The following is a 15,819-nucleotide window of genomic DNA, read 5'->3' on the forward strand; positions in this document are numbered from 1 at the left end:
TTGGTGCCGTCTCTTCTTTGTCATATGATTCACATTTTTGGGTGATTATCAACTTTAAAATGTGGCATTATTACGTGGAACTATTTCTTCTATAATTGTTGATACAATATTTAGCAAGATTACTTTCCTTACTTTAATCAAATCCAGTTGAAACCAACTTAGTTGTAGGTTTTCAAGTACAGTGGTGGAGTGTGGATTTCCGCTGGACTGAAACATGCATTTATTCAATATCAGTTGCTGTATTTAGTCAAATCAATTTAGAGATGTAATTTTCCTCAGGCACCCTCTTGTGGTTAATGCAACTTCTGATTGCCACTGATGTTGAGTGTTAGGCTAATGAGCGTTGTGGTTTTCAATTTGAAACCTTTTTGCCACTGCACAGCCCCACTTACATGGATCACTGTGATGAATAGCCATCTCTACACACTTTAGAACATTGTCGCTCAATCAAGGCCACAAGGCTAAATTTTTTTCCACTTCAGTTGAGACAAGTAAAACCTCAGAATACTTGACCAGCTCAGATTCAGATTGATTATATCCACTTATGTCCGCCAGGGTATCATCTCTATTGGGGACTGTATTTTGATGTAATGATCTGCGTTTAAAGCAGCTACTGCACTACAGCTGCAGGAAGCGCTGACAATGAGTGTTTGGGCTCCGCGTAGCTGGAGGTGGTTTGCGACATCGCAGTCATCCTGTTGCCCCATCGACCTCACCGAGACACCACCCCCAGACACCACCCCTAGACACCACCCACAGACACCACCCCCAGACACCACCCCCAAACACCATCCCCAAACACCCCCCCAAACACCCCCCCAAACACCACCCCCAAACACCCCCCCCAAACATCTCCCCCAAACACCCCCCCAAACACCACCCCCAAACACCATCCCAAACACCCCCCCAAACACCACCCCCAAACATCATCCCCAAACACCGCCCCCAGACACCATCCCCAAACACCATCCCCAAACACCACCCCCAAACACCACCCCCAAACACCGCCCCCAGACACCACCCCCAGACACCACCCCCAAACACCATCCCCAAACACCATCCCCAAACACCACCCCCAAACACAACCCCCAAACACCCCCCCCAAACACCATCCCCAAACACCACCCCCAAACACCATCCCCAAACACCACCCCCAAACACTCCCCCCAAACACCACCCCCAAACACCATCCCCAAACACCATCCCCAAACACCCCCCCAAACACCACCCCCAAACACCATCCCAAACACCCCCCCAAACACCACCCCCAAACACCCCCCCAAACACCACCCCCAAACACCATCCCCAAACACCCCCCCAAACACCATCCCCAAACACCATCCCCAAACACCCCCCCAAACACCACCCCCAAACACCATCCCAAACACCCCCCCAAACACCACCCCCAAACATCATCCCCAAACACCACCCCCAAACACCATCCCCAAACATCATCCCCAAACACCCCCCCAAACACCACCCCCAAACATCATCCCCAAACACAACCCCCAAACACCCCCCCCAAACACCACCCCCAAACATCATCCCCAAACACCCCCCCAAACACCCCCCCAAACACCACCCCCCCCCCCCAAACCCCTGAGAGCTGTGACGCTCCGCAGACCAGGGCGGAGTTGTCAGAGTCGTGAGGCAGCGGGGCCTGGTCCTTCTCTCCAGACCACACAGCTTTGTTTAGAGAAGCCTTAATTACCCCTGCCCCCCCACCACCACCACGGTCATGCGGACCTCAGGGACTGATCCAGACCCTAAGGGACTGCTCCAGACCCTGAGGTACTGCTCCAGACCCTCGGGGACTGATCCAGACCCCGGGGGACTGATCCAGAGCCTCAGGGACTGATCCGGACCCTGGGGGACTGATCCGGACCCTGGGGGACTGATCCGGACCCTGGGGGACCCACTGCACCTGCCTGGAGCCACGGACAACCCTGAAGAACAATCCTTCCCAAATCATCAAGTTAATACACCGCCTTTACTGACAACTCCATGGGAGGACACATTCAAAATAAATATTATATATACTGGGTTAGGTCAGAGAGGAAGTATTGCTATGTTTTGATAAGAGTCTATTGTATTACACAGTTATGATGAATCCGATTTTCTCCCATGCACTGTGTTAAAGTGGAACTAGCTGGGGCATTTGGGATAGAAAATAACCATGTTTAGAGTGGAGGCTCATCCAGGCACCTCAGTAAAGTGTGATATTGGACATGTATATTGCAGGTTATTCTCCTGCTGCAGTCAATCAAGCATTCAGGTGCAGCGGATTGAAATGTAAAGGTGGCAGTGCAGAAAAGCCTCTGTACATGACTGTGATAGAGGGTCTGGCTGTGGCCCAGCACAGCCTGTCGATCACGCTGCACAGGGCAAGACAGACAGACCAGGCCGACTTGTCTCGCCAAGCGGTTTGGATTTCAATCTGCCTTCCAAGGCTTTTTGTATTTTTGCAGAGAGAGGGAGAGGAAAAACAAGGCATTGTTTTTTTTTTTGTAGGTCGATGGGGGGGCTCTCCGCGTTGAATTCCACCAACATTTACTTGACGAGTGCCCTGGTTCTGGAACATTCTGGAAAAGTCGTCAACACAAAAGGATGTTTTACTTTAATTAAAAGACTGAATGAACCGGTTATAAAGGCCATTATCATGTCCTGGCCTATAGTATAGCTACTTGCACTGTATCAAACTAGACTTTAGGCTCTGATTTCACTTGTTGGCATGCGTGCTGTCTGGTGCTGTGACCTGGTGGCGCCTTCAGTGCCCTCCACTTACAGAGACAGGGGCCTTGGACCCTGGCCCAGCCGCTCTGAGGGAAGCAGAGAACCTGATACCTGTGTGGAGGAGAGTCAGCGTCTTAGCCGCTGGTTCCCAGAAGACAGAGAGGAGAGGCAAGTCAGTGCCCCTCCGCCTTGTTCTTCTTATCGTGTTCCCGGCTCTTTTGTCCTCGGTTCCCCACATGCCCCAGGGGCCCCGAGCTCCCCTTTCCCCCCCCCCCACTAAACCTGCCCCGGCCCTTTCTCCGCTAAACGAGTCCTCTTTAAGATCATGTTTGATGCGCTGACAAGCACAACCAAAACACTGTAAAGGAAACCAGGTTTGACATCTTTTAATTGTGTGTCAGAAAAAGAGTGATTGTGGGTCTAAGTTTGAGATCATGCTGCTGATATGGTAATTTGCTCAAGTGAAGGATGTGATGAAAGCGCTGGTGTTGATAGCATAGCAGCAGAGCTCTCAGGAGACTGCGCCAGCTTACCTTCTCCATAAACATGTCATGAATTCTCTGGCAGTTCACTTATTCACACTTCTTTGTTTCACTAAAATACAGATAGTTTGAATGAAAGCGAAATTGAAGACCGTAGACCAGTAGCATGTCTTTTATCTTATTGTGTGAAAGTAAAATGTAGTTTGTTATAAATAAGCAGTCTACTTTTTTTTTTTAATAGAAATGTATTTATGACTGACACAGAAAGAGCCGCTAACATTTGAGTGAATAAATGTGTTTTCGGTGTGCTGCTTGATTCCTTCCACAGTGAAGAAGCAGAATGTTCGGCTCTGTTTGTAGAAAATGCTCCAAACACGTTCATCCTTCTGTGATTTGGTGATTGCATCTGCATTGAATATGTTATTGTTAGTCTTGGATAAAGGAACTGACAGGTTTTCATAGCTAACATCCAAATGGAGTGATTTTAAAAAGAGCAAAAAAAGGCAAAAAATAAAGAATACTACAAATCCAAAATTCATTGTTAAACTGGATTTCTATTTAAACAATAATAAGAAATCAGGGCTGTGCATAGTGCATAGGATTTGGTTATAATGATTGGCAGTGATTGAACAGTTCCCGTGCTAGGCTTGTTATTTTTTGTCACAAGTGATGTATGTTGGTAGTCCTGAAAATATAAACAAGTCCATCCGGCATCACAGCTCGATTAAGAACCTGTTTGAAAATCCAAAGAGGATTTTATAGCTGGCCAGGCGGCAGGATCTGTTATATTTCCGCTTTCTATTATATAGATATTCTCATTTCTTACAGTCCTTCCCCCCTTGTTTTGTCTTGTTTATGCTCTGCTTTGGAAATGGACTTGAACAAACGACCAGATGCAATTAGAAGGAACACGTGTTGTCATTAATGACGTGAACTGCCGTTGACATTTGGCTTCCATGTACTCCACGTAGGCCGCGCGATGCCACGTGTCACGATAAACATCAACCAGGAAGCGGGCTTGAAATATTAGAAATGGTGTTTTGATCTGGAGAGGAAGGGCTTCCTGGTCAAGAGCTTATTCATCAGAGACAGTCTTAGTGTGGCTCGTGGTTCTCCGGAACGTTCATCTCTCTAAACGAGCTATGCTGGGAGTCAGAGAAGCACATAGTTGCTCAATGTAGTTTTCTAATTCAAACGGTCCCATTAGGGTGTAATTGGGGCAGCACTATCTGGGTTTGTGCTGGAGCCGTATGGGAGCGAGGAGGAGTCAGACTGAGATGTTATCAGGTCAAGGAGACAGGAAGCTGCTCGGTAATCTTGTCAGGTTGAAGATCTGGGCCGGGCAGTGAGACTGGGCTCGACTTGTCTGCTTCAGCAGTTTGCCTGTAGTCCAGGCCACCTCCTCTGAACTACACTTATCTCACAAAGCCATCTTTCCAGTTGAGCTTGGTGCAGATTCAACAGCAGAAGATTTTCATATATTATTAAATAGGCTATGTACTTGTTTAGGTACTAATTTAAGTAGCACTTTTTTGGTCGTATCTGAAATGTAGTTACATGATTGAGTATTGATGTGCAGGTGTAGCACAAATGACTATTTAATGGAATCAGTGCAAGCTAGATCGCAAGCGACAGATTAGAGATCAAAGTTAACAGTGTACTCTATATTGCCATAGGCCATGCAAGAGGCCAGTAAGACTGCAAAACGTTTGTAGTTAAAAATGTCGTTTTTCTCTGATGTCGTGATGTGTTCAGTTTGCAGTTTGCCGCTCAGAACCACAAGATGTGATTAAGATATTCAGCCTGGCTGGAGGGAGTCCTGTGGTCCTAATCTGTTCCTGACTGATCCACTGACCAGCATGGGATTGGGTGAATTTCGATGGGATGCAAAGAGAGCCTAGTGTCTTGTAGATTCTATGTCCGGTGAAGAGAGCTCTGCGGTTTGACTGTGGTTCAACAGGAGGATCAAATGGAAGGTTGATCCTGCCTCTTCATAACGCTTAGGATAAATGTGTCTAAATCAACACATTATTATAAGTGGTAGTCAACATTGTAAAAGAAAACATAACCCCACAAGCCAAAACACAATTAGCTCTAGAACCACAATAAAATAAGTGTTAGTTAAAAAAAAATGAAGGTCATTATTCGTCATTATTCACTGTAAACGTAAATGTACAGTATGACCAAATCTGAGTACAGGACCGCAGAGGCTCTTTGACATCACGCTCTTGGTGTATTCTCCTGTTGAACCCAAAGCTTAGTAAGGAAATAGGAATGCTGCTTATGCGCGAGGAGACACGCTGAAATTTGCCAGACTCTCTGTGCTAATTAGGGCCAAGTATTCCCTCTTGTATGGAGTGTGAGAAACCATGAGTGCTCTACTGCACAGCTCAGGAGACCTGACTTGGGCCCAGATCAGTGTTTGCACTCCAAACACTTTAACATTAACAAACACTGCTTTGTGATTTGCTTTGTAAGACGGGCCTGTTATTGCAGAGCAGGAATCGGTGGTTTGGCCTGTCACAGACACGAGAAGAGACACAGAGCCCAGTCCTCTGACACGACAGGTATTTGGTTCCTCACACGTAGAATCTAATGGTTTCAGAGCTGCTTATTTTCAGTCGTCAGAATCGACCACATCACAGGATTTCAGCTTTCGTGTGTGTGTGCTGTGAGTGTGTGAGTGAGTGGGTTGGCTCTCCGTCCTGCTGGGGCCACAGCCTCCCAGACCCCAGGAGCAGAACGGGGCCACAGCCTCCCAGACCCCAGGAGCAGAACGGGGCCACAGCCTCCCAGACCCCAGGAGCAGAACGGGGCCACAGCCTCCCAGACCCCAGGAGCAGAACGGGGCCACAGCCTCCCAGACCCCAGGAGCAGAACGGGGCCACAGCCTCCCAGACCCCAGGAGCAGAACGGGGCCACAGCCTCCCAGACCCCAGGAGCAGGACGGGGCCCAGCTCTCGGTCCGGTCGCCGCATGGGGACGCATTAGCCCTCGTTTTCTCACCTCCCACTGGAGATGCAGCACAAGTGGCAGCCAGGCGCCTGGACAGAAGACCTGTAATTAAGGGTCCACGGGCTCTTAAAGAGCCACAGTAACAGCGGGTCGGCCCTGTACGCCGCTGAGCCTTTGTGAGGGCCACAAATACTGCCGCGGCTTCGGCATCAGCAGCAGAATGTGGAACGGAGGCACATTACTGAGCCAAAGAGTGTCCACATGCTATCTATTTCTCAGGTGTGAAAGCAGCAGGTGTCCTCCTTTTGCTAAGCTGATTTGCCTCACCCTCGGGAAAATGTCACCGTTCGGTTTAACGTCAGAGAAAACCTGCCCAAAAAAAGATATCTTCCAAAACTCAAGGAATTACCTCATTCTCAAGCCTGTGAACTGGTTAGGAGGTTGACCTCCCGTCAGGGGGAAGGAAACAGCCCTGCGCAGGAAGTGGAGGAAGGGAGGCCTCGGAGCTACAGCCACCCACAGATCCGCCCCCCTCCCCCTCCCTGCTGTCCTGGGCTGCAGCGCTGGGCTGTCCTGGCTCCTGTCCAGTTTCCAGCGCTGTGATGGGGAGGGTCACGGCTGGGCCTGACCCGGCCCCTGCATGTTGGATGTTGTTATTATTAGGGCTGTGTGCCCCCCGGGCAGGCGGTCCACGTAGCGGGGGGAAGCGGCGGGCTCTGGAGAGGGTCTGGATCTGGGGGTCTGGACCTGGGGAACAGCTGTGTGGGTTAGAGGCTGCTCGGGCCCCCCTGCACTCGCCTCTCTCCAGGGAACGCTGCACTGAGCAGGCAGGAGGTAGAGCTGGCTATTTATACACGTCCCAAACCCTCATGTTCACACTGCTGCTCACCAGGGACAGATCAAGGGTTTGGCCAGAGCAGGAACCAGGATCAGAGCCAGGGCTAGGGTCAGAGCCAGGGACAGAACCAGGGCTAGGGTCAGAGCCAGGGCCAGAACCAGGGTCAGAACTAGGGCCAGAACCAGGGTCAGAACCAGGGTCAGAACCAGAACCACGTCCAGCATTGCAACACATCACACTTTAAAATCAGTCCCACCTCACTCTCAACACATAGCTGAACATGAGGACTAACTTTTATGTTTCTTGAGAAAATGCACAATATTAACAATACACCCGCACATCTTCCTTATAAAAATATACATAATATGGAACCTTTTTTTTTGCGGGTCTTGGATAAAACATAAAAATGTTATGATGTCCAATTATTTATAACGTAAGATCTGTTATGGCTTTTCCTCTAAAGGATCTCGGTCAAGATTATACCTCGCCATCTTGCTATTCTCGATTCTCTCTATTTTCGGCAGATCTTGAGAGGCCTTCTCAACTGTGTAAATAGCTCTGGAAATTGTGCGTGGCCTTTGACTGTCTCTGTAATTACGAGCCTCTTGCAGTATTTTGCTTGGCAGCCTGAAAGGTTAGCCCCTGGAGGCTGCAGGCTTGGGGGCTGACTGGCACTGGGGCTCCTCAAAGCTCTGTTTGTTCCCTGGCTAGCCCAGCCCAGCCCTGGGCTCCCGGTGCTGTCGCGGGCTGAGGCGCTGGGCCTGGGAGAGGGGCCAGAGTGCTCGGCGCTCACATCCAGCCCTAGTAGGGGCTGTGCTGGGACAGAGAGATGGGCCATGTCTGTGCTGGAGCCCTCCCTGATCCCACTGCTCTGCCCCAGGGGTCCACAACACAGACACCATTATCAGCCCCCCGTAAGAGCACACAGACACTCAGCCTGGCTGGGAACTGGCTCGGCCGTTTAGATTCGAGATCAGGCTAGATCTGCTGGTCTATTGCAGACGGCAACCTTCCCTCAATGCCGTTTTAGCCTAAAAGTAAGCGGGTGAATTGGAGGATGCAGTGGGGGGCAATATACAGGTGCAGCCCTGTAGGCATGGGTGGAGCCCTGATGCTGTGTTTCATGTTGCTATTCTTGCCCACAAAATGCACAGACATTAAGGACACTCAGGAGATAGATTCGATCAAAGTATAGAATGTGTTTGTTTGTTTCTCCTTAAACTCTCTTCTCACGCAAACAACAAAATGGATACAAATTTTCTTCAAGTGTGCCGTGTCAGAGAACACTACTTGGCTGTGTGCGTCTTCATCTCAGAAGAATTTGGGGTCAGCTGGTGATGTGAAGCCATAGCCTGAGCTAGAAGGAGCAGCATGATTGATGATGTTGCCGTATGAAATGGCCTGTGAAGATGTAGCCTGTTAAGAGTAGGATCTGCAGGGGAAGCAACATGAGTGTTTCCATCTCTGGGTCCACACACTGTTCTCCTCCGCTCCCCCTCCCAGGGCTCTGAGAACTAGCTTCCCCCGCCTCTAGGGTACACTCACCACTCACACTCTCTCTCTTCTCTCTCTCTCTCTTCTCTCCCTCTCTCTTCCTCTCTCTCTCTTCTCTCTCTCTCTCTCTCTCTCTCCCTCTCTCTCTCTTCTCTCTCCCTCCCTCCCTCTCTCTCTCTCCCTCTCTCTCTCTCTCTCTCTCTCTCTCTCTCTCTTCTCTCTCTCTCTCTTCTCTCTCTCTCTCTCTCTCTCTCTCTTCTCTCTCTCTCTCTTCTCTCCCTCTCTCTTCCTCTCTCTCTCTTCTCTCTCTCTCTCTCTCTCCCTCTCTCTCTCTTCTCTCTCCCTCCCTCCCTCTCTCTCTCTCCCTCTCTCTCTCTCTCTCTCTCTCCTTCCCTCTCGCTCTCTCCCTCTCTCTCTCTTTTGTGGCTCTTTATGTAATGCTGGCAAGAGGTATTGATTTTTGGCTTTGCTTTGATTGGCAGAATAAATCGTCGCTAAATCATTAATGAATTGTTCTGTCAAGCTGGGCCATAGTCTTTGGCTTTCAGGGCTCTTTATTCTCTGGTATTACCCCTATTCAAATACCGGATGTAAATACACACAGCTTTCACTGTTATCTGCTGGATTGATTTATTGACATCGCACAATGTGGGGTGGTGCGCCCTGGTGTCTCGCTGGGTAGGAACAGTTACAACTAAGGCTAATGTGTGCTGAAGGCCCACACATTAACAAAAACAAGAAAGAACCATGTGGGATGAAAGCCTGTCTGGGGCTCATCAGGGAGAGCGGAGGAGGGTGCCGTGCAGGACAGGAGCCCCCGAGGATGGCTGGAGGCTCCTCTCCCGTCCCCCTGGTGTCCCGTCCCCCTGGCGTCCCCCTGGTGTCCTGTCCCCCTGGCGTCCCCCTGGCATCCCGTCCCCCTGGCGTCCCCCTGGTGTCCCGTCCCCCTGGCGTCCCCCTGGTGTCCTGTCCCCCTGGCGTCCCCCTGGTGTCCCGTCCCCCTGGCGTCCCCCTGGTGTCCTGTCCCCCTGGCGTCCCCCTGGTGTCCTGTCCCCCTGGCGTCCCCCTGGCATCCCGTCCCCCTGGTGTCCCCCTGCCGTCCCCCTGGTGTCCTGTCCCCCTGGCGTCCCCCTGGTGTCCCGTCCCCCTGGCGTCCTGTCCCCCTGGCGTCCTGTCCCCCTGGCGTCCCCCTGGTGTCCCGAAACCCCTGGCGTCCCGTCCCCCTGGCGTCCTGTCCCCCTGGCGTCCCAACCCCCTGGTGTCCTGTCCCCCTGGTGTCCCGTCCCCCTGCTGAGCGGGCGTGGCGTGATTGACTGAGGACGCAAGCGCCTGTCTTGTGGTGGGCAGAGATGTGTGCTACTCCTTCAGCTGAGAATCCGTAAGAGCACGCTGGAATCTGCGGTCGCCGTGACGCAATATCGCTGTGGGAAACCGTCGAATGATCTGTAAATGTGCCACGAGGATTTCCCTGAAATCTGTACATGTTCTTTTCCGTCCGAGATTGTAGTTGTGTTTGGTAAATAACCATGGTTGAGGTCGTAGGAGATCCAGCCCTGAATGGTCTTACAGTCCGTGGACTGTGTCGGGCCCTGCTGTGAACACTAAGCTCTGTATTTGCTGTGGTGTCGGAGGATAACAGCCTCTTCAGACCAGGCTTGGACTGGGGCTTCCCACTGCTTCTCTCTGGGGCTGATTGGTGTGGTGATGAGCGAATGAGGGTCAGGGAGCCGCTCACACACACACACATTCACAGACATGTACAGTACGTGCATAAGCACACACTCATACACACAAGCTTGGACACACACTCTTACACACACACACGTAAGCCTCCTCCCGCACAAACGCACAAGCGCCCGCACGCACACACGCACACACACACACACAGATGAACACACGAAACGCGCACACACACACCCTGAAAGGGTTAATCAGGCGGCCGGGGTGGGGACCTGCACTATGTCCAGGATGTGGAGAGCTGCGGTGCGGCAGTGGGCTGCTAAGCTGTGTGAGCCCTCAGTGGGCCCCACTCGGCCTCTGATTGGGTCTGTAAGATCACAGGCCCCCTCTCTCCCCCCCCCCCCCCCCGCGGGCTCCTCTCTCTCCACATCCTCCCTGCTGATTATCACCACTGGCAGGCCAGCCTCTCGCTCTCCAGCTGCTGTCCACACCGGCTCGGGGGGCTGGAGCTCATTTAACCAGGCCGCATGGAGGGAGAACGAGTTCTCCCACAGCCCAGAGAGCAGCGCTGGGGCCAGGCAGCTCAGACCTGCCTCCCGCCCCCCCTCCACACGCGGCTCTGGAGCCAGGCCACAGTCACATTACTGCTGCTGGGGAGGCTCTCACCATGACCGTCCTAACCTGGCCAGAGATGGCTTTTAATCTGTCTACATGTTTTTGATCTGGAATGGGTCAGAGCAGGAGGATCATACCCAACGTGCGCTGCTCCATGCAGGTGTTTCCTCTGGAGGTGGTGTGGGGGGAGGTGGGGGGAGGTGGGGGGAGATGGGGGTGGGGGTAACCGGATGCCTCTGCAGCCTGGCCTGCATGGCGAAGCCTTGCTTAGTGCTACTGAGGTCAGCCTGCAGCTCCGAAGCCCAGAGCATCAACAGATGTGTGAAAGCTTTTTAATATGTATGAGTTATAAACTTGCTCTGTATACTTTGTACTACCGAATGCTATGCTAGAGAGATATAGATTTCAAAAGGAGTCTGTGTTGTATACTAATGTGTCCCCTGTGCCTAGCTTTTCTCTGAGGGTAGATATATATGGAAATCCTACTGAATGGACTCTATGATTATGTGTTTCAAGTTTAAATGTTGGTCATTTCACTATTATTTGATATAAGCAAAAAAACTATAATTCACACAGACATTGTCGTGAGTAAGAAAACATCTATATCTCTAGGAGCCAGAGGCAACAAAGTACTGTCATTTGTTGCGGGTATTTCTCAAAGTAAACATGAATCAAGAGGAAAATCTTCTGAAAGTATTACATTGGAAGTCAAAATATTCAGCGTGAAAGAATGTGTATGGTCATATGCAATGACGTTAAACTGCACAACGCGGAATCATTCCAGAAGTTCCTCAACGGTCACACTAAAACATTGGATTCTTTTTAGAGGAAATGACACATCAGTATAATGCAATATGACGTGACAAACCCAGAGTTCCCATGACGATAACACAAACGCTTCCCCTTTGTGAAAGACGTTCAACTGGCCAGCTGGGTTTGTGCCCAGCCGAGCCCAGACTGAGTTTGTGTGTCAAATCAACGTTATACAAGTGTCGAAACTGGGAGAGTCTTCCATCAGCCTCTGGGGTTCGAGTCTGTTCGCCGGGGGGGGGGGGGGGGGGGGGGGCACTGCCCAGATACAGCCCCGGCAGACAGACTTACACACACACCACCACCGCCACCGCCACACTAAATGGCTGCATTGTGGCTGTAGACCCTCTCTCATCTTCATGTACAATCTCTTTTTTTTCCCTCCCTCTCCCAGCACACAATGACCCCAGACTACGTGACGACAGTCATTGTGTCAAGCGGGGCCACGTCGAAATTAAAGATGAAGACTGCTGCTGGTCTGGCCGGCTTGCCAGATCATGTCAATAGGTCACGTGGTTTTTTAAGGTGTGTGTACGCGCGCGCGTGTGTGTACTGTATATCCGTGCGTGTACCCTTCCTGTTCCTAACACATGCGTTTACATGCGTGTAATAGTTAACATCAGATCAGATGCCCAGAGCGAAAAATCAATGACAGGTTCAGCCCTGTAATTTGATGCATATCTTGGTTAACAAGCCAGGGGTAGCATAAAAGTCCTATTGTGGTGTACAATGTTACATAATGGTTCCTAACAACGGCAATCCCTGTAATTTCAGTTATTCATTCATGTTCATCGGAGACTACCTCATCAACATCAAAGACTGGCGAGGAAAGAGCAGAGATCGTACATGTGACCCCCCCTACAAATGGACAGATAATTGTGTGTGAGAGCATTAACATCTCAATGTCACAAGTGCAGTGCATTCAGAATACACTGCCACAGACAACATTAACTCCCACAACTTCTGCTGACCTATTACATCTAAATTGATACACTCCAATCCCAACATGTGCATGGGCAAATAATTGTTCATTACCCATAATTGGAGCTGAACTCTACAATGTCCCAGATAGCCTGTCCACTGTGCAGCCAGGAGAGGGGAAACACAGGCATGTTTAATCCTCTGTTTTTAATCCTCAGGTTGGCATGACAACTGTTGAAACAGACGTTATTGTCCGCCCCCCAAAAAACTAATGAGACACAAAAACCGCCTGTCTCTTTTTTTTCCACAGTAGCTTCCCAAAATCAATCTTTACCTCAGCGAACAATGTGGGATGTCACGGAACACCTGAAAGCCATTCACCTCTTCTTAGCCGCACAATCTGGCCAGAGCTGGGAATCTGCCCTCTCTCAATTATTGAGGGGCAATTTAGGAATCAACCCCAGGAACGTGATGCCTGCCAGTGGAGATATGGGAGGATATTTTTCGTTTAAATAAAGCGTTCTGAGTATTGAAACAGGGGAACACACAGCCCTTTGTCTCACAGTGATGTAAAGATAGGGCTTGTAAAGACTATTGGTCATAGATAAGCGCTTGTGTTTTCGAAAGAAAAAGATCATTGATGCCCTGTCCTGCACATGTCAAAGGTTACTAATTACAAGAAGATATTGACTTGGATGATACATGAAAATTGTATATCAGAATCTCTTCAAATGGTGAATTAATGATTGTTGACTGTCAACAGTGACAGTGATTTTATAAGAATTAGGCTTCATCTGTTAAGTAACAAACATATAATTAAGGTTGTAGGCACTAGAATGTTTGTCAATTAACATTTATGTCTGATATATTTTCATTTTGGTGGGATAACCTGGTCAGGCTGGAACACAAGAGTCATTTTCCTAGAAGAAGTCATTAATCCAAGGTTCTATTTATTGCATCACTTCTTCTACTGTTTTGTCTGAATATGCCCAAAAAGCAGACCGACCCGAGATACCATCTTGGGTCTCAAGACGATTAAAAAGAAATTAACTCAAATGACTGCTAATTTCATGTTGTCTGCTGTTTTCGGTGTGTTTATCTTGAGCGAGGTTTCTCCGAAAACTCCCACTTTTTAATTGCTCTGAATATTTTTGTTTTTTATGCCTCTGAATTTCCAGTCGGCCACTTAAAGCTGGCGATGTTATCAGCAGTCATGTCAATGTGACTGTGTCTCAGTCCTATATATACAGTACAGGGCCGCTCCTATGTGCTGGGCATGGGTCACAACTTGATCCACTTTGATCCAAGTTTTCTGGACAGCCCTCAGTATAGTGGCAGTAGATTGAAAGTGAGGAATGCAACGAGGGGCGTGCTGTTGACTTGCAGACGGGCAGCTGCTTAGCTGTTCCCTCGACCTCTTTACACCCCCTCCCCTCGCTTTTCAATTCCAGCCAGACCCCGGGCTCAACTACAAACCAGGGGCTGGAATATTGTGCGCTGGGGATCAATGCGGCCCTGAGAGAGATGTCAGCCGTTTCCCTGCAATGTGTCAGGCTGCGGAGGAGTTTTAATGGCTATCGATCGGCTGGGCGCTTAATGCAGAGCTGCCTGCCTGCCGCGTGGGCCAGCTACAGCACATAGATATGTATGAGGTGAGCTAAAATGGAGAAAATAGAAAAGAAAAGAGCCTACCGTCTCTCCTCCCCCCCCCCCCCCCCTCCCTCCATCCCTCCCTCCGCTCCCCTCCCTCCCTCCGCTCCCCCTCCATCCCTCCCTCCCCGGCTGCAGATTGATCTTCCTCTTCCTGCTGATTCTGGTTGGGCTCTGTCATTATCTTACTCTGTCATTAGGGGCTCCATTGACAGGCCTTGCCTGTCTGTGTCACTCTATTGAGACAGCAAACCCTTTTCCCTCGCCGTGTTCCCTACATTTATTAAAACCCCTGACAGCCCGGCTGGCTTCTGAACGCATTAGGAACACCTTAACCCCTTGCTGCTGGTGCAGGGAGTTAGCCAGGGGGCCTTGAGTGTCAGGGAATATGGTGAGTCAACATGATCTGGGGGACAAGGTGATGTACCTGTCCATCGATGTCTATCGTGGAGAGCGTCTTGGGGAGGTAGCATGCCTCGCCCTGGCTGGTTGTGGTGACCAGTCGTGTTAGATCAAAGCCAGGCAGCCTGTGTCAGAGGTTCTGTAGTCTGAAGGAAGCCATGAGGTTTATGGGCACAGGATGATACCGTTGGAGGCTGGCCTTTCTAATGACGTCCATCTGGGAATCACATGTGTACGAGATTTGAGTAAAGAGAGGTTTTGATGCTTTTACATGGTTTTGGTCTCTTTAACTACATGGTGATGCCATGTTATGTGGAGAAACAAAAATATTGTTTTATTTTCTCTGCAACACCAAGCATAATTAAACTGCAAATGAGGAGTGTTAATATATGCAGAACAGTTTTCCTTTTAATGTCAGTCCATAACAAACAGGAAGAAATACAAGTCAAAGCCAGTGTTCAAAAAAGAAAAACGATTCAAGAAAAACAATTGTAGGTTGTATTTTCAAGAGTCTCTGGGCTCACATGGCGTGAGGCTCCCAGCTTTCCCAGGATTCATATTTCCACGTTTCCTGCTCGAACATGCCGAGCTCAGCTCCGCAGCTTCGCCCTGTTCCTGGACGATTACCATGGCGACATGACAACTTGGAGACATTTGAGGCGTCTGTCAGGAAGAGCCCAGAGGAGCGCGGTGGGGGGGCTGACGGGTGGGTGGTGGTGGGACCGTGCTATTGGCGCCCTCCAACCGCCTGGACGCCCCTCTCCGTGTCATTGGAGGCACAATCAGAGAGAGCCAGGGGGTCCTGGCTCTCTGGCCGGGCAGCACTGAGGCTGCTCACTGGGACTGAACTTATTGGGGGGTTGTGGTGTGCTGATGACATGGTTTGTGACAGAGACTCATCATTTGAGTGTGATACAAGTATTTGAGCTGCCAGGCTGCAATGTTGCTCGCCTTGCCTGGAAAGATGTATTCCAGATTGCGAGGCCTAAGAGGTCAGCACCCACACATGTGGGAGCGTTTTAGGGTTTGTCCGAATAAATTGCACTTTTTGTGGGGGTTTACTAACGCACCGAAATGGACAACATCCAGGTGTCAGCTAGTCAGGGGAAATAATGAAAAACAATTATCAGCCACTGACAGCAGTGGACTACTTTCTTTATCACATATTTTTTAACTGGTGGGTAGTTGTGACAGTCCAGTATAACAGTTCATGTATAAGGTTTATACCTGCAACACGTT

At 49.9% G+C, this 15,819-nt stretch overlaps 1 protein-coding gene across 1 annotated transcript; it reads left to right on the forward strand.

The window, feature by feature from the left end:
* The first annotated feature begins 9,325 nt into the window (after window positions 1-9,325).
* On the forward strand, window positions 9,326-9,796 carry LOC136959627 (homeobox protein ESX1-like). The gene has a single exon (XM_067254009.1). It carries the CDS (start codon window positions 9,326-9,328, stop codon window positions 9,794-9,796), a length of 471 nt encoding a protein of 156 aa, XP_067110110.1.
* The last annotated feature ends 6,023 nt before the right edge of the window (window positions 9,797-15,819 follow it).

This window comes from Osmerus mordax, chromosome 2 (genome assembly GCF_038355195.1).
Source record: "Osmerus mordax isolate fOsmMor3 chromosome 2, fOsmMor3.pri, whole genome shotgun sequence".
In the NCBI taxonomy this organism is placed as follows: Eukaryota; Metazoa; Chordata; class Actinopteri; order Osmeriformes; family Osmeridae; genus Osmerus; species Osmerus mordax.